At 38.2% G+C, this 19,530-nt stretch overlaps 1 protein-coding gene across 2 annotated transcripts in view; it reads left to right on the forward strand.

Moving 5' to 3' along the window:
• The window catches only part of LOC107685626 (immunoglobulin superfamily member 21-like), a 268,079-nt gene that overhangs the window by 240,824 nt on the left and 7,725 nt on the right, over window positions 1-19,530 (forward strand). The window contains exons 6-7 of one of the 2 annotated variants that reach the window (XM_016482274.1): window positions 10,420-10,900; window positions 17,817-17,902. In XM_016482274.1, the coding sequence (XP_016337760.1) occupies window positions 10,420-10,900; window positions 17,817-17,902 (567 nt within the window). Of the gene's footprint in view, window positions 1-10,419; window positions 10,901-17,816; window positions 17,918-19,530 lie in introns of both variants that reach the window. The other variant, XM_016482276.1, reaches the window with a different exon arrangement.

The following is a 19,530-nucleotide window of genomic DNA, read 5'->3' on the forward strand; positions in this document are numbered from 1 at the left end:
AAGGCCAATATTCCATTATAATCATAGCGCCACCTGCTGGCAACAGGAAATGTCTTGTTTTACACTAACTTAAACATGCAATGTCCGATCTGCCCCAAACTTCACGTTTGATAAGAGTCCTGGCCAGAACACATCTTAAGGCCAATATTTAATAATAATCATAGCGCCACCTGCTGGCAACAGGAAATTACTTTGTTTACACTAACTTAAACATGCAATGTCCAATCTGCACCAAACATCACATGTTTAGTAAGAATACTGGCATGAAGACATCTACACGTCAATGTTCAGTAATAATTATAGCGTCACCTGTTTGCAACAAGATATGCCATGCTTTACACTAACTCAAACATACCATGTTCAATCTGCACCAGACTTCACATGTTTGATAAAAGCACTGGCCTGAAGACATCTACATGCCAACATCCAGTTATAATCATAGCGCCACCAGCTGGCAGCAGGAAGTTTGGCACATATAAATGACTTTGACATATTCCTCCTATATTTACCACTTATTGCATATTGCCCACTGATTGCTGTTTTCCTAAAGCCACCGGGTGGCGGTGAGCCCGGGTGCGAGGGCCCGTTCATTGCTGCTTGCAGCTTTAATTTAAGATGTAATTTATTCCTTTGATGGCAAAGCTGTATTTTCATTAATCATTTCTCCAGTCTTCAGTGTGACATGATCCTTCAGAAATCACTTTTTCTGATTTATTGATTTGGTGCTCAAAAACATTTCTGATAATTATCAATGTTTTTTTGATTAATAAAAGTTCAAAAAGCATTTATTTTGAAATAGAAATATTTTGTAACATTCTAAATGCCTTTACTGTCATTTGTATCAATTTAATGCATTGTGGCTGAATAAAATCATTAATATCTTTCTTTCAAAAGCTTACTGACCCCAACTTTTTGAACGGTAGTGTGCATAAAGAATATGACATCCAGTTGCCCTACATAACATAAGTATCTTTAAGGGATAGTTCATCCAAAAATGACAATTCTTTCGTCATTTATTCACCCTTATGGCTTTCAAAACACATATGACTTTATTTCTTCAGCAGAACATGAAGGAATAATAATAATTGTGGGTGAACTGCTTTAACAACTAAAATTAGTTGTTTACCTTTTAATGTAAATTCTATCAATTACATTAATAATTGCAGTTAAAATATCAAGGGTAATAATCAACAGGGAAATAATGTAGTAAAAGTGTAGCCCTGATTTATTTATGGTCATATAGGGTTATTTAACATACATGTAGGGTTATTTAGGTTCTCACACACTCAACATATTATGAATACATTTCTCAGTAGATAATCAGCAGCAGCATTTTTCATTTTGACTTCATCACTGAGGTTGTGTAGGAAATTGCATTAACGTTATGTAATAAGCTTGATTAATGAACCTTAATAAATCCTTTGGACAGCTTTGACGGTTCTTGAATACATGTGTACAACACCTTTGAAACCTGCTGGAACTGAGCCAAGTAGTGGATTAAAGCGCAAGCCCACCTTCATCAATCCCCCCAGTGTCCCTCTTAGGCTGTGAAGAACGAAAATCTGTCAACTCCCCCTGTTCACCCCCATCAGCAAAGACGAACACTCACACAAGCACACAAGCACACACACACTTTGGAGTGTCCTTATGCGGTCATCTGTTGGTGAGGGCATCGCATTCACTAATACACGAGTGCTGAGCATGTGCCAATGCTGAAGCTCTCACAAGACACACTTGTGTGTTCATTAAGCTCATTCAGACACTGCTGTTACATCAGGTTTGCGTCAGTCATCCTGTAGTGCTGCTTCACTAATGAGGGTGGCATGACATTTTTTGCTACTTGTGTCAAACGGACTTGTTTTGTGCTCGATGTCAGCACATGATGTTCATTTCTCACCAAATTGGACTGATATATCTGGCAGTTTATTGCTAAGAACATATTATCCTGCTTTTTTAACACATAATTTCAGTCATTTATGATTCGTGAATGTGTTCATTGTGCTTTTTTTACTTTTGAGTTGCTGATTGGTTTAGGTCAGGGCTTCTTAACTACTCCCCCCCCCCAAGTACTTTACTTTTTGAGAACTTTATTTTAGTACTGTAATGTACTTTTATTTTATGTGTTATTATCGTTATTATTATTCAGGTAAAAAACCTGGCTGAAATTATTAAAATAGTCAGAGACATTCAAGTAAAAAAATATGCTCCATAAATTCTTTCAAGAGGACTGGCTGGAGAACAAATATGACTTCACACCCTCAATTAGCATATATTTTTGATAAACGTTATCATTATTATATTTAATTATTATATTTTTTAAGGCAGTTGTTTACAAATTTTGGTAGCTGAAGAAGAACTGGAGGATCTGCTAAAGACTGCACCTTTGACAATATAAACTGACATAGTAAAAAAAAACCTATATCCGTCCTTTTACATAAGAAATACATTTATTAAAAAAGATAAAATATTTTTCTCTGTAGTCCTGCCATTCCTTTTAGGGCTTAACAAAGTTTTTTTTTTCTTCTGGGTTATTCAAACCAGTGGTTCAGATTTGTACTTGATTTTCCAATATTTTCGCTGTCCCCACAAATATATGATAATTCGTGTTTTAATTTGTTTGTTTTTTGGTTAGCAACACGTTTTTTAGATTTCCCAAAAAAATCAAATAAAAAATAAATAGTAATAATATTTTTCATGTTAGGTTCAATGAATTATAAGTATATTTGAGATTGCAAGTCATGTACACTACCATTCAAAAGTGTGGGTCTTGTAAGATTTTTTTTAAAAATAGGATTTTTAAATACTTTTTTTCAGCAAGGATGCATTAAATGCAATACAAATCACATTATAATGTTACAGAAGAGTTCTATTTTAAATACACTGTTATTCTGAACTTTGTATTTATCAAAGAATCTTAAAAAAAAGAAATTCACTTCCACTTTTTCCACACTTAAATATGCAGCATATTTTCAATTAATATGAAGACATGTAGAAATGTTTCTTGACCAATAAATCAACATATTAGAATGATTCTGTAGGATCATGTGATACTGAAGATGAAAAAAATGAGCTTCGCCATCAAAAAAGTGAAATATGTTAAGTTAGAAAATAGTTCTTTTAAATTGCAATATTTCACAATTTAAATTCTGTCCAAATCATAAAAAATATGAATGACCCCACAGTCATATTCCTCCTATATTTACCACTTATTGCATATTGCCCATTGTTTGCTGTTTTCCTAGAGCCACCGGGTGGCGGTGAGCCCAGGTGCGAGGGCCCGTTCATCGCTGCTTGCAGCTTTAATTATTATTATTATTCTTTTCCGAAAAGGATTGCATTTTTGAAGGCCTAAACATGCTCGAAAACTCACGAAACTTTGCACACGCATCAGAACTGGTGAAAATTTACATCTGATATGGGTTTCAGAAGTGGGTGTGGCAAAATGGCTTGCGCCTCGAGCTACGTTTCATGTATATGTACGAAATTCGTGGCCTGAAGACATCTACATGCCAACATCCAGTTATAATCATAGCGCCACCAGCTGGCAGCAGGAAGTTTGGCACATATAAATGACTTTGACATATTCCTCCTATATTTACGACTTTAAATGCATATTGTTCGCCGTTCGCTGTTTTACTAAAGCCACCCCCTGGCGGTGAGCCTGGGTGCGAGGGCCAATTCGTCGCTGCTTGCAGCTTTAATTATTATTCTTTTCCGAAAAGGATCGCATTTTTGAGGGCCTAAACATTCTCGAAAACTCACGAAACTTTGCACACGCATCAGAACTGGTGAAAATTTACATCTGATATGGGTTTGAGAAGTGGGTGTGGCAAAATGGCTCGATAGCGCCACCTGTAAAATTTCAACAGAGTGCGCCTCGAGCTACGTTTTACATACATGTACGAAAATCGGTACACGTGTAACACACCATTACCTACAAAAATGTCTCTTAGTACAAAATCCAAAACCCAACAAGAAGTACGTTATTTTGAATTTCCTGCACGATTTTTGTGCAGTTTTTGGCATTTCCAGACCTCGTACTTTGACGAACTCCTCCTACAGTTTTAATCGGATCATCTTCAAATTTGGTGAGGGTCATCATAAGGCCTTTGTGACGTTAAATTGCGAAGATCTTGAGTTTTCGTCAAGGGGCGTGTCCCTGGCGGCCTGACAAATTTCGATGTTTCGCCATGAAAAGGAAGTTGCTATAACTCAGACATGCAATGTCCAATCTGCCCCAAACTTGACATGTTTGATAAGACTCCTGACCTGAACAGATCTACATGCCCATATTCAGTTATAGTCATGGCGCCACCTGCTGACAACAGGAAATGACATGTTTTACGCTGTAACGAACTACTCCTAGAAATGTAATGACATTAAAAAATGTTTTTGGTCAGTCTAATCTGAAGGCCTTTGCGATGTTAAATTGTGAAGATCTTGAGTTTTCGTTAAAGGATGTGTCCATGGCGCCGTGACAAATTTCGATGTCTCGCCATGGGAATAAAAGGTTTTGTAACTCAGGCATAAAATGTCCGATCTTCCCCAAACTTCACATGCTTGATAAGAGTCCTGGCCTTAACACATCTAAAGGCCAATATTCCATCGGGTGTGGCAAAATGGCTCGACAGCGCCATCTATACACTTTCAATGGAGTGCGCCTCGAGCTACTTTTCACGTACGAAAATCGGTACACACATGTAACACACCAATACCTACAAAAAAGTATATTGGAGCAAAATCCGAAAGCCAACAGGAAGTCGGTTATTTTTAATTTTCTCAGCAAATTTTGTGTCATTTTTGCCATTTTCAGACGTTGTATTTTAACGAACTCCTCCTAGAGATTAATTCAGATGAACACCAAAGTTGTTCAGTATAATCTAAAGGCCTTTGCGATGTTAAATTGCGAAGATCTTGAGTTTTCGTTAAAGGACGTGTCCATGGCGCCGTGACAAATTTCGATGTCTCGCCATGGGAATAGAAGTTGTTGTAACTCAGGCATAAAATGTCAGATCTTCCCCAAACTTCACATGTTCAATAAAAGTCCTGGCCTGAACACATCTGAAGGCCAATATTCCATTATAATCATAGCGCCACCTGCTGGCAACAGGAAATGGCTTGTTTTACACTAACTTAAACATGCAATGTCCGATCTGCACCAAACTTCACATATTTGGAAAGAGTCATGGCCTGAAGACATCTAAAGGCCAATATTCAGTTATAATCATAGCGCCACCTGTTGGCAATAGGACACGTCATGCTTTATACTAACTCAAACATTCCATGTTCAATCTGCACCAAATTTCATATGTTTGATAAAAGTGCTGGACTGAAGAAATCTACATGCCAAAATCCAGTTATAGTTATAGCGCCACCAGCTGGCAGCAGGAAGATTGGCACATATAAATGACTTTGACATATTCCTCCTATATTTACCACTTTAAATGCATATTGCTCGCCGTTCGCTGTTTTACTAAAGCCACCCCATGGCAGTGAGCCCGGGTGCGAGGGCCCATTCATCGCTGCTTGCAGCTTTAATTTTAATTGTATTTGTCCAAAGTATTCTTTCTGTTTGGGAGTCTTCTCACAAAGCTGATAGACCTCAATACCATGAAGAGCAGCATTCAAATAAACAGGAGTCCATCAACTGACGGGCCAGGCTGGTGTGTCCTCTGCACAATCTGGTGCTGATTGAAAGAGGGCTAGATAATAATCCCCCATATTATCTGTCATTAAGTCCGTTCTGATCTCACTCCCGCATTGTCACAGCACAAGTAAGGCCATCATTCCTTTGACACTCCAGTGATTAAATATGACAATTTTAGGAAGTAGAAAAAGAGGCCAAAGGAACAGCCACTGTTGTTAAGTCTTTAAATGAGCTTTCCACTCAAAATAGTGCACTTGGCAATAAGCTGCATGCAGGTGCTTTCATTAGCGTCCATTCACAGGCAATCCGCTCCACTGGCGGCGTGAAGCATTGTGCTCTGGCGAGCACACGGAATTACATCGCTGTTTGTTTGCTGCACTCATTTAAATCCACCGAGGTGCAAGCACATGCATGCTTTTTTGTGCACATCCATTGTGAAAAGCGTGTTGGAACGTCAGTGCATTCCAGACCTTCAACTGAAGGTTTTTTTTTCTTTCCTTTGTAACGTTGTGCGTTAGAACTATCAAAACACTTCAAGGGCACTGAACTACATGCTATTTTGGCATATTTCAGCACTTACTGTATTATTGTGCAATATATCCTGCTTGGATACACTCTACATTGGCTGCTGTGTAATTACTCTCCTTACTAAGGCGTGAGACACAAGTGCTGCGTTCATGCGGAACTATTTCGGGTTGCGTGGGAGTTAGATGTGTGACAGCCCAGCATCTCCCTAAAAAGGACTTTAGAAACTCTGCTTTTCCCCAGACAACAACCAATCAAAGGCAGCCCATCAACAGTGTGCGTCAAACATGTCTGATATCTAATTTGTATTGACTGAAATTAGCATTGTGACTACGGCTGTAGATACAAGGCAATTATTGAAGGCACATTAGAGAGAAATTAATATAAGGACAATTGATTATCCCCTGTGAAAAGAAACAATGGGCTTTTCCTGCTCATTGTGTGATAAGACATTACCAGTAATAAGCAATGTTCTGTTGAAATGATTAATGGCACTTACCGTAATGTACGGTAGTTAACATCCCAATTGGACATTGTGGGGTGTGTTTGAACAGTTTTAAACAAAACTCTTGTGCATGTTGACTCGCATTTCTTTAGAAAATGTTGGGGAGAGCATATATGTTCAAACTGTGTTAAAGTAAAAACTCAAGTATGCCATCCACAAAACACAAAAACTAAATTCTGTTCAAACAGGGCTAAATTCCACGAGCTGTATTACAGTATGAATAATTGAAGAGACCGTGTTTGCTAAGAACGGTGCTTGGAATGAGTTGAGCATGTTGTGTGACCGTTACCTTGGTGATTAGCATGTGTATGAATAGGAGTTCTGTGCACTATTTGCAGAGGCAGACTACCTCTCTCTCTTTCAGGTCTAGATTGCGGCAGAGGATTTATAGCTCCACATGCTGGCGACATGTAGGAACTGCAGAAGATTTGGCATATTAACCAAAGATACGGCACTCTCACATAACATTCATCAAACCAAGATAGAATTAATATAAATTTTGTTTACTTTTGTATGATAAACCAAGGGTCACATTTTTGTTCATATGTATACATTCTTATGCTTTGCATATATATAACCATTATCGTTGTTTACTATTTCACTGAATGTTTTATCCAAAGCGACTTACTGTACACTTCTTACAGTGCCAGTCCCCCTGAGGGGTTTATGCAACCTTGATATAGTGTGTTTACATTTCAAGTGGGTATGTGATAAACTGTGGCGTTGAGACTACAGTACGCATGCTCAGAAAACTCCCTCGTGTGACTTTGTTTGACCAAGTCAAACTGAGGCCTGTTGAACCTCCATACATTGCAATTGAACTAGCCTCTATTCAGCCATAGCTTGAGTTATTGCATTGTCTTTTCCAAATGGCTCCGTAGTCAAAGCATTGTTTTATCTCCTCACACAATCACTAATATTAGGCATTAACTGCTGTCTGGAGCCTTAGCTAATAGCTTAGGGTTCTACTATGCATCTGCTTTTGTCTGCTCGTCCCTGTGGCTGCAGGCGCAAATGGTCAGATAATGCAAGTAAAAGCCACAGTGTGGTATATGCTGTTAACCTTTCTCAGCAGTCGAGATAAAGTGTGTGCTTTAGAGCACATTAGCCACAAAAACAGTCCTCGCATGGAGGGAAATAGCGCTGTCCCTTACAAGCCTATCTCTCGCTTCCTCTCTCTCTCTCTGAATTCTTGTGAATTCTGAATTCTTCTCAAGGACTTGAGCTTAATTCACCCATGTTATATTATGTTTATTTACCCAACAGAGTGCAGGGGCATAAATGGTGAGATCAAATCAAAGACAGACAAAGCCACACACACACAGAACGAAAGGACAAAAAAGGGATACAGTGCAAGGATAGGTCTTGTGGGTAACACTTTAGAATAATGGTCCGTTGTTAACAAGTAACTATGCAGGAAGTAATAGGTAGTACTACATTAACACTTAACTTAGTACTATTAACTAATAGAGAAGCAAGATTAACTAAGCAGTAAGTAGTAGCAAATTTAGGACAAAGGTAGTTCCTTATTAGATACCAGACACTGTAATCTGGAATATGCGGTTTTGTGCTTAACACGATATAAATGCCTTCGATGCCTTCATTAAAGATGTGAATTGTTTTTGTCAAGAGTACATCATTATCATCATTATAGAAAAGTCCTCCCCAGCCTACTGTCACTAAATGTATAGGTCTTTTGGAGTCGGAGACATAATTGTGAACTAATTCAATCACTTCCTAATTATTAACATTTTTAAATGAATTATTTGTATTATTATTTTATGTTTTTGTTTGAAATAAACAGAGAACATCCATTCTTTGGTAAGAGTAGTAGTCACAATTTCAACCTGTAGCCAACTTATTTGGGGGATAACATATTCATAAATTAGTTTCCACAAAGAACCCAATTGTTCACTTTTAAGATGTTACTGTTGTGATTAGTAATTAATTGGTTATTCTTTATTAATTGGTCATAGTTCACAAGTAGTTCTCAATGAGGATATATTTTTTTTGTAATTATCAAATATCTAATAAGGAACTACCTTTGTCCTAAATTTGCTACTACTTACTGCTTAGTTCATCTTGCTTCTCTATTAGTTAATAGTATTAAGTTAAGTGTTAATGTAGGACTACCTATTACTTCCTGCATAGTTACTTGTTAACAACGGACCATTATTCTAAAGTGTTACCCTTGTGTAATGCAATGAAACTTTGATCTTGTGCAAATGGAATTTAAAGTGTCCAAAGGTCCCTGAATGGGCAAGCAGCTTATATATACAGTAATACATACATAGGCTATATATATATATATATATATATATAGCAGTGCTTTATGCCGAACCCCTCTTATTCCTTCTTCTTGTGGAGCAGTGGAGGGTAGGAAAAGGAGGGATTGAGAGCAAAAGGGGTACAAGCAGAGCACTGTGCAAACATTAATGCTACAGGCATTAGGCCTACTGAATTGAATACACATATCTGGAGGTTGTGTGTTGAAGTGGGAACTTAATTCCCTGTCAAGTGATTTACCAGCTGGGAATCTTAATACCCAAATGCACTGTAGTGGAGAGAGGCTGTTACAGCAATGCGCTAGTGGAACACAAACACAAAGCAGAAACTGTGTCGCGTATATTTGCCAACACTGTGGGCTGAATAATGCTTTGCATTGTCCCAGATACTTTTGTTTAGGTAATTTCACAATTTACTTTGATTGCGGCAGATACTGACTATTGCATCCTCTGTTTAAAAAAGAATAATAATAATTCTCATACCTTTTTATACCAAAATGATGCTGGTTTTCATGCTGTAGATGTGTAATCTGAAAAAATGCTTTCAGAACCAGCCTGCATATCCAGTTGGCAGTCAAGCGATGACGTAACTGACTATTGTACTGCATAATCTGCCAACAAATCAACGAAGTACATCACAGTCTTTGTTTAAGATTCTTAGGAGTTTGAAGAATATATTTAAACATCCAAAGTTATTTGATCTAGCATCCTTATGCAGTCACAAGTGTCTTTTGATGTAACAGTTTGAAGTAGTTAAAATGTATTACGAATGGAATTTTTAGTAATTAATTCACACAATTTAATAAATAAAAATTGTAAATTAAATGTATTTTGCCAGACAACGACAATAAAGTAGCTGGAGCCAATAATAATGATTATTAGTAGTAGTAGTAGTAGTAGAAGTAATATTTGTATTATTATTATTATTGTTGTTATTAAATTATTTCATAATTGTTACATATTTTATGTCAATTTATTTTAAGACCAGCATATTTTTGGGGACAGTTAAAATCAGTTTCCATCCAACTTTAATTTGTTGGTTTATTTATTTATTTACTTACCAGCATATTTTAAACCAGTTGGAGTCAGTGTCTGTCCCTTTATTTATTTATTTATTTAGTTAGTTAGTTAGTTAGTTAGTTGCTTGCTTGCTTTATCTTTGTTATAAAATGCACTGTCTATATACGGTTCTCATTCATTTATTCCTTAATTAATTTACATTATTTTATTTATTTATTTACATTATTTAATATATTTGTATTTTTATACCAGCATATTTTAGGGCCTGGTTGGAGTCTGTATCCATCCCACATTCATTCATTCATTCATTCATTCAGATATTTTTTAGAGGCCAATTGGAGGCTAAAGGGTTTACCTGAAATTTAAAAAAAAAATGTAAATTATTGTTTTAGTTTGATTGAAGTGCACAATCATTAACTTTTTGTCTCTCTTGCCAGGTATATTTCAAGCGGGATGGAGAGTTGATAGAGGTGATCTCCTATGTTTCATCCACCGTGGATTACGAGGGCGGCGGCTCCGCTGGCGTGCGTGGAGCCAGACCTCTGATCAGCAGGGATCTGGACGACACTAAGCTGAGGAAGTCTCTATCTCTGCTGGGTCCGGATGGCAGGCCCGGACGCCTCTACACAGAGAGCCCTGGGCGGAGCTACATGGCCAGACAGCCCGGTCAAGAGCCCAGCCCGGCCACAGAGACCATCCCAGAGACAGTGGTCAGCCGAGAGTTCCCACGGTGGGTTCAGAGCACTGACCCCCTGTACTACTTCAGCAACATGCAAATCCCCCAGAGCGATGGGTCTGTGCTGGTTCAGGCCAAGCTCACCTGGACTCTGAATCCGCAGTTGGACAACGACGCCCTGTTTAGCTGCGAGGTCTCACACCCGGCTCTCTCCATGCCTATGCAGACTGAGGTCACACTGGGTATGTCTTGCTTTTGTTGGCTTTAACATTGGATGCAGATCTTTAGATCAATGTGAAAGCTTTGTTTTTGACCTTCAACCTAATTATTCACCTCCCCTCATCTGATCGCGGGTGAATCCTTTTACATCCCCACCTGACAGATGCAGTGAGACCAACACTGGTTTCTATTTGTTGCTTAATTGCGTTACAGGCAAGCAGATTGCAGTTACTAATGCAGAAGGCAAAATCTCCCCGTGATTGACAGGCCAATTCATTGAGCTGTCTGCGCAGTAGATTGAGCTAACTTGACCACGTTATTGAAAAAGTCAACCTGAATTAAAGAAATCAAGCATAAAGGGGAATTTTGCAGTGTGCTCAAAGACAGCATTGTTGCTGGATCTCACTATTGCAATCCATTGATAATCTTAAAAAAGTCTACCATCTGCTAATTAAGATGCTAAAACGAGGAAATGCCAAACTGCTTGTTGCGTTTCATATTTGTGTCAGTAAAATAGGCTTGATGCATTCACTTGTTTATAAGTAATGAAAGTCGTGGTGCAACAACGCCAAAGAATGGGATCCTGGCATACCTTTGTATTTTCATGGATGAGATTTTTTTTTTTTTTGCCTTTTTTGCTTTTAAAGCTACAACAAAGATGGCCTGACGATCCCATTATCACTTCAAAGGCAGCACTCACTTGTAGTCTCTGCTATCAGCCCTCAGAAAGAGGCAAGTGATGAGACGCAAGACAAGATAAACAGAGACATTTCTCTCACTTAGTGGTGCAGGAACAGTGCAGAAAGCGATGAAGGCGGGGGAAAGGACAAAAAACAGTGATAAGACGAAGAAAGTGTGGATGGTCTAGAAGTTGCTGCGGTTTCCATTCAATATTTCTCTCTCGTTCTCATTCTCACTTGTTCCGTCATCCTCAACTCATTCCAGCATGATCCTCATCTGTGCATTTCATGGCTGCTCAGACAGAAATCGCAATCCTATCGCAAGAGTATCTGCTTGTTTTGCAAACGTTTAGCATGAGAGAGAGAGATGTGATTTCATTTTCACTAAAACATAATTCCCTGGTGTTTATAAAATAATTATTGCAACCACAGGAAAGAAAGCAGAATAAACTTTGATCATATATAGCCACGATATACCAAAATGAATCATGGGATGCAGTGCGTGAGGAATTGGTTTGTGCTAGATGACAAAGACAGATCCCTTAGTGACAGAACTGTGTCAGCTAGGAGAGATTTTGCTTTACCGTTTATACTGCAGTAGGTGCATTCGTACAGCTCTCAGTTAGCAAAACTGCTTAATGTTATTTACACATAATAATGATACACAGAGAAATGTACAAATATATATTGTAGGACGTATCCCAAAGCCAGTCAAGACGATGAAGAACATGTTTTTAAAGGGGCATAATTCATACTAGTGGTGTTAAATTGTTTACAGTTTCCAAGCAACATCATAACTTGGCATATTTACTTTTTTAATAACTGCATTAATATTATAATTTTTAACCCTATTCATGTTATGTTATTCAGTGTTCTTGTGGCTCAGTGGTAGAGCATTGTGTTAGGAGCGATAAAGGTCATGGGTTCGATTCTCTGGGAACACACATACTGGTAAAAAATGTATAGCCTGAATGCACTGTAAGTCGCTTTGGATAAAAGCGTCTGCTAAATGCATAAATTAATTATGTTATGTAATGTGAGTGTTTTTTTGCACTGATGCCAGATTTTTTCGTTAGTTTTGATGCATCCATTGAGTTACAAATAAAATAAGAAAATAATCGTTTTTATTTGTAAAGTAAATTCACTGCATTAGTAGTAGGCCTTACAGTTTAGTATATAAACCACATTTTCCGTGAACATTTTCGATGTAAATTTAACAATTGATGATGTCAGCATCAAAGCAGTTTTTATAAATATGTGTCTTGAGAGCAGGAATGCACCTGAAGCTGCGCTAGCTAAGCAGGGTGTTGTGTCATTGCTTGCAATGTAGCGAGAGAGAAGTAAGTTCGCTGGAGTGCAGGCCTAGAAAAGCCTTGCTAACTTTCGACTTGTATATTTTAACAAGGCCTTCAAACCATTAATTTAACAGCATCTCTGTTACTTAAGAAAACAAGATAGCGAGCACTATTTCGGCTTCTCTTTGTTCTTACTCAGAGAATACAAAACAAAAATGTGCAGTTGTTTTTTTTAATTGGATCGCACTTAGAATTCAAAACATTAACATACCTGGCTTGAGCTTGGCACAGCCCCAAGTGATAACAGTGAGCTCCTATGTGAAGAAATGCATGCATATGCGTGAGAATTTTCTTATTTGTTTCCTTTGTTTTATGCTTAGCATGTGCAAAACAGTCATTTTTGAAGTCAGAATTAAATCCTATATAAACCGTTAAAACGTTTATATGTATTGTGTAATTTATTCCTGTGATGTCAAAGCTGATTTTTCAGCAACCATTACTTTAGGAGATAAGACTGGAATATATTATGTAGGCTATGCGGTTGCTCTAGTAGGTTTCATTCCAGTTACTATCATGACACCACTAGTACAGGTGATCCACTTCTAACCTGTACTCGGTCAGAAAATTAAACGCAAGTCACAGGAGCATTCACAAGTCATAAATCTTTCACAATTTTTAATATTTTCACATGAGACCGAAACATCTTGACAACGACTCACATTTGTATTACATTCACTGAATATTCATGTGGTGAGACTTGCGCTGCGTCTAAATGGATGTGGTTGGTCCGTGGAGGCGTTGTTCTCAGAATACTGTCCTCACCTCAGAGCATCACGGCTGGGCTTGTTGCCCTGACTTGGCTGTCTGTTAGTCATATCCAAATATGCAGTGATTCAGTCAGTGCCTCTCCATAATTAAAGCTGAGCCAGGCTCAGCAGTGAGGATTTGCATGGGTGAAGGTGCTACTGATTCAGCAAAACACAGAAGGGGAATGAGTTATATTCTCCCATCCAGAGGCTAGAGATGATCTATGCCTGCACGCCAAGTTCCTCTACCCAATAGACTGATAATAAGTACGCAGATGTTTGTTGTGGGTTGTGTGTGGGAGTGTGAATGAATCTGTGCGCATTCAAACAACCTTATTTCTCTGTCAGGGGTATTAATGGCTTGGAGGTTTAGTGGACCATAAGAAGTAGGAGAAAAGTTGGCAAGTTTTGGTCAAACAAGTCTGAGAAGAAATCCAGGGTTAAATACGACATGATCATCCATGACGACATCCTTCGTTGGTCCTGGAAGAACATTTGCAATCATAAGTAAACCTAATGGTAGATTTTGGTTGGCTGGTAAGAATGTTGATCCAGGAACATGTTGTACTTGGGTAAATAACATTAAGTCCAGAGTCATTACTTAGCATGGTTGGACAGTGTAAGCTCTGCTAAATAAACCAGCTTGGGCTGTTTTTTTTCTGGCTTTTAAGGCTGGTCTAGGCTGGTTTATGCTGGTCTAGTTGACAATTGTGCATGAAGACAAAAAAGTCGTCTAAAAGTTCATTTTTAAGAAACACAAATAATTTAATAACACTGTTAAAGGGATAGTTCACCCAAAAAATTAAAATTACCCCATGATTTACTCACCTTCAAGCCATCCTAGGTGTATATGACATTCTTCTTTCAGACGAATACAATCGGAGTTATATTAAAAAAAAATCCTGGCTCTTCCAAGCTTTATAATGGGAGTGGATGGTAGCCCAAAATTTGAAGTCCAAAAAATTGAACCAATCCATTATAAAAGAAGTTCACACGGCTCCGGGGGGTTAATAAAGGCCTTCCGAAGCGACGCGATGCGTTTGTGTAAGAAAAATATCCATATTTACAACTTTATAAACCTTTATCTCTAGCTTCCGCTAACTGTCGTACTCGCATTCACGAGAGAGGGGCGTCCAGCGGATGACGTAGCATGTAGGCAAACGTGGTGATGAACGCGGAAGTGACGAACATGGAAGCGCAGAGGAGAGAGCAAAACATAACACCGGTCAATAATTACTAGTACAAAACGAGGATTTGTAAAGAAAAATGTTGGAGAATTTCAATATAAGCCAAGAGGACACTGGTTTTCCTTTGCTGTAAACAAAACTTGTTTCTCGCGAAACTAGCATATTCTCACTGGAGTTTATACTACGCCTACGTCATCATCCGCTGGACGCCACTCTCTCGTGAACGCGCATACGACAGTTAGCAGAAGTTAGAGATTAAGGTTTATACAGTTGTATGGATATTTTCTTACACAAACGCATCATTTCGCTCCGGGAGGCCTTTATTAACCCCCCGGAGCCGTGTGGACTTCTTTTATAATGGATTGGTTCAATTTTTTGGACTTCAAATTTTGGGCTACCATCCACTCCCATTATAAAGCTTGGAAGAGCCAGGATTTTTTTTAATATAACTCCGAATGTATTCGTCTGAAAGAAGAAAGTCATATACATCTAGGATGGCTTGAGGGTAAGTAAATCATGGGGTAATTTTCATTTTTGGGTGAACTAACCTTTAAATGTTTTCACTCTATGCATTACAATGTTTGAGACTTTGTAGATGTCTCCCTTAGTGAAGTCTGAAAGTCAACGCCTCTGTGGCTCATCAGTTACAGTGCTTGCAGCCATAATCAAAGGTAACGACATGGGTCACCAAATGCTCCTCCTGGAGTTGGTCCCAGACATCTGGCCATCACCTTTCTTCAACAAGAAGCTTTTTATAAGCCTTTCTCAGGCTAATTCTGTTCAAAATGCTTTAAAAAACAATTGCTATGGCAGAACAGTTACCTGGCACCACGGGTAGGAAAAAGTCACAGCTCAGTGATTTTTTTTTTGTCAGCTCCATTTTTGTTTGTAAGGTTAGGGCTTAGGTTAGGCAATCCACGGTATTGATCTGTTAATTCATCTACTTGGTACGGAAAAGGCAGGGTCAGCCTTTGAGTGCCCATTGCTCTGTCAGAACACAGGCCCCATCAAAGGTCTCCTTTTGTTTTTCAACTGTTTTCTTAGGGAAAGTCGATGGAGTCATTGAGTCATGATTCATGCCTTGACAAGCTCTTAATCTCTCTTGTATATTGTATTTCACATCTCTTTCTCCACTCCACAAAGCCTGACCGCTAATATCCCCAATAATTTCCATAATAAGAAAGCTGGCGAAAGAGGATTTCTGTGTATTCGGTGTAGTGTCCTGCCATAACTTGATTTATGTGTGAAATACACATGCATAGGACCCATTACAAATGTGAGAGCGGAAATCATAATCCATTAAGCGGCACCAGGGGTTAATCATTAAACTGACTAAGACTGGCTTGATGGCTCATTAGCTTTTGCTGGACACTCTGTGGCTTAAATGATGGCTAAAAGCATGATTAGCCATTGTTTCACATAGTTCTCAGTAGTTGGATTATCTCTGTGTTGTAGGAACCAAAGCATAGCATTAGCCGTAATGAGGGTTGAAAAAAGGCCATAGTAGGCTGTATTTTTGAATAATTTCAAGTCGAATCTACATTTACAAAGCTTCGCTCTGGAATTATGTATTAGCGCAAATATATGGCTCACAAAACTTGTTTTATGGTTCTCAGGGTTATGTGGAGTGGATCCTGGTAATCATGGTAAACGATGCAGAACCACTTAACACAGGACCAGTCGGAGGCTTTTTCACTCTCAGACTCCGCTGCTATAAAGCGCCTAGCTCATATTGCCAAATAGAGGAAGTTTCACTTGAGAAACTTATGGTCTCACTTTCCAGACATGTACAAAATCACTTTCTTATCTTCCCCCTGAGTACACAAGAGAAATCCCCGGTGCCTGAGAAGGTCAAAATATGGTATTTTAACCTTCCTTTCCTTCATCACATCCCAGCCATTCTCTGAGACCAAATTAAACCCATCTGGGAGATTCGGTCCACACAAGACAAGGGAATTACTTCTCTAAGTGTCTCTTATCTTACTTCCTCCACCGTTTGCCTTGCATGCTCTGTTTCTTCTTCAGTAATGAGTGTCTACCCAATTTAGGTCCTTGTCCCTCTTGGGAAATACATACTCCTCAGCAGTTTCAATAAAGGAAACTGAGAATCTCCAAGTTGACCTCCAAGTCAAACGCCATGACTTTGGTCTGTTAATACTGTGCTGGTATACTAGTATTGTTTTAATTAGGGATGCACCAATTCCACTCTTTCAAGAATGAGTCTGATACCGTTACTTTTTTTGGTACTTACCGATACGATATTTTGAAAGTATTGGGTACAGAAACCAAAAGAATATGAATCATGTTAGCTGGCTTCATTTAGCAAACAGAGATTTCCTTCAGTTATTTTCACACTTAATTATGCCCATTAAAATGTATTGTATAAGCTTTTGTTACTTTTACTGTTTCTTTTATTTCTAAATGGTATTTTATCTTTAATTTAATAGCGCATTAGAGCTGCTTCATTGCAGCAGCTCGGTACTGTAATCACAAGACGTTTTCCTGTAATAATATAGGGAACCACTCGTTATACATAAATCGTGTAACATATTTTCTGAAATATAAGTCACGTTTTTTATCATCTGAACCGTGCTGTGTCTTCGGAAACATGCTGCGATTCCAAAGCAAGCAAAGCATACACATCGCACACACACATTTGTATTGGTGCAGAATGACAGAGACACATATAGCCTAGAACATTTCACACAGGCTGTGTATTAATTACATGCATGTACTTCATAGACCTGCTTAATCTCTACTAACTCCATTCTGCTCTCTGTTGTTCTGTTGTCGGTGTTTCTTTGTCTGGACACAGCACTGTTCACACACTGTGTGCTATCGGCTTTTGGTATCGGAGCATTTTAATGAGTACGAGTACGAATTCAGGAGCTGAGTATCAGCTCTAGTGCATTCCTAGTTTTAATGTTGCGCAGCAAAAACTGACAGTGTTTTCTCTTGTTTCCTTCCATAGTGGCTCCTAAAGGCCCCAAGCTTTTGATAACCCCTGCCAGGGCAAAGGTAGGGGATACGGTTCGTATCACCGTCCAAGGTTTCCAGGTAGGATCTCCAGTGGTAAGTCCATGGGGGTTACGAAACCAGGGCCAAGTTCAGTTTTGGATACGAGGAGGTTTGTCCCGCATGTGCAGTTAAGCCTGTGTGATATACGGCTATAGTGACCATTCTTACAGAGTGTGCAATACAACACATGTATCTGTCAGCTTCTGACCTGGTACTGCTATCCATGAGCTATCAATCCAAATGGTTCAACCTGTCCAAGGACGGGTGCACTGCATCTGACAAAATCAAACCGTTGAATCATGTAAGTTGCTATGAAATCAAAATAGAGGGTTTTCAAAGGTCATGAGAACAAAAACTCTGAAAATTACCTATTGAAAAGCACTTAGGGCTGCAACTCAAAAAAAAAACCTTGAGCACTCAAGGATATTAGGATGTGCGAGACATATATTGGTGGTGAGATAAGATAAGAGTTTAATATAAGAATCAAATTGCATTTGTAAATGGTCTACAGACACTCCGACTGAGCGACAAAAATGCTCTTTGGATGAAATGCCATTTAAGTTGCGATTATTTTTTTTCCCCCCGATTGATTCCTCTATTGTTAGCACTCTATATTTCAGTGTAATTTCCATGAACACAGAACAAAGCAAACAAAACCAATGTGGTGTTGCATTTAATAAATCTCTTCAAATTAAAAACTGCCATAAAATCGCTAAATGAAAAAATGGGTCACATTTGTTCCATTTAGATGTTTATCCGGTTTGCCTGCTGTTAGCTGTTAAAGGAAATAATTTATGTTTCAGAACATTGCAAAAAAAAATTCTTAATTTGGTATTGTTTTCCAATAAAAAATTATCTGAATAATATAGTATGTAAAAAAAAAATCCTTAAAACAAGTTACAATTTCTAGTTTATTTTTCTTACTTTGTTGGCAAATAGCGTTTTTCTTGTTTTAAGCATAAAACCTGACTAGATTGTTATATTTGTGCGTAATAAGAAAAAAACTAATAAATTAGGATGAGTAAAAAATAAATAAATAAACTTAATTTGTATAGTTTGTTGTGGTATAATTATAGAACAGTATAAGGTAAAACGTGTTCTTAAGTCTTAATAACTGCCGTTTTGCGTCTTGTATGTATCTTGTTTAAAAGATGATTTCCAGTAAAATGCTAGAAACAGGACACTAAAACTGACCTAGAAAATAATTTTAATGAAATATATGCTTAACAAGAACTATCCCCAGAAATAAGGCTAGCATTGAGTTATTATGATAGCATTAGGCCTCTTTTTGTTAATGCAAAACTCTTCTTACTTGTGTTTGTGTTCTGTTTGGTATTCTCACCAGAAGGCATAAGAGCATCTGATTAAAAAACAAATCAGCTGGTTTTTGATGTATTTCACTGCAGCTTTCAGGGATTTCGCTGCTTTCGTTTGTTCTTGTCAGACAAGCTAGCAAAACAGGTGCGAGCACAGAGCTAGCTAGGAGCGCTTTACTGTCAACTGCGCCAAATTTATACTTGCTTCAATAGTCCGTCAGCTCCACAAGCCTAGTGAAGCAGTAAGATTGTCTCAGTGTAACTATCACCGTCTGCCAAGAGCTAAAAAAAAAAAAATTCTTCCCCAGCAGATAAACACAGAACGGTTTGGTGATGATCCGCCCAATCTTT

Source organism: Sinocyclocheilus anshuiensis, unplaced genomic scaffold, assembly GCF_001515605.1.
Source record: "Sinocyclocheilus anshuiensis isolate Anshui unplaced genomic scaffold, SAMN03320099.WGS_v1.1 scaffold257, whole genome shotgun sequence".
Classification (NCBI taxonomy): Eukaryota; Metazoa; Chordata; class Actinopteri; order Cypriniformes; family Cyprinidae; genus Sinocyclocheilus; species Sinocyclocheilus anshuiensis.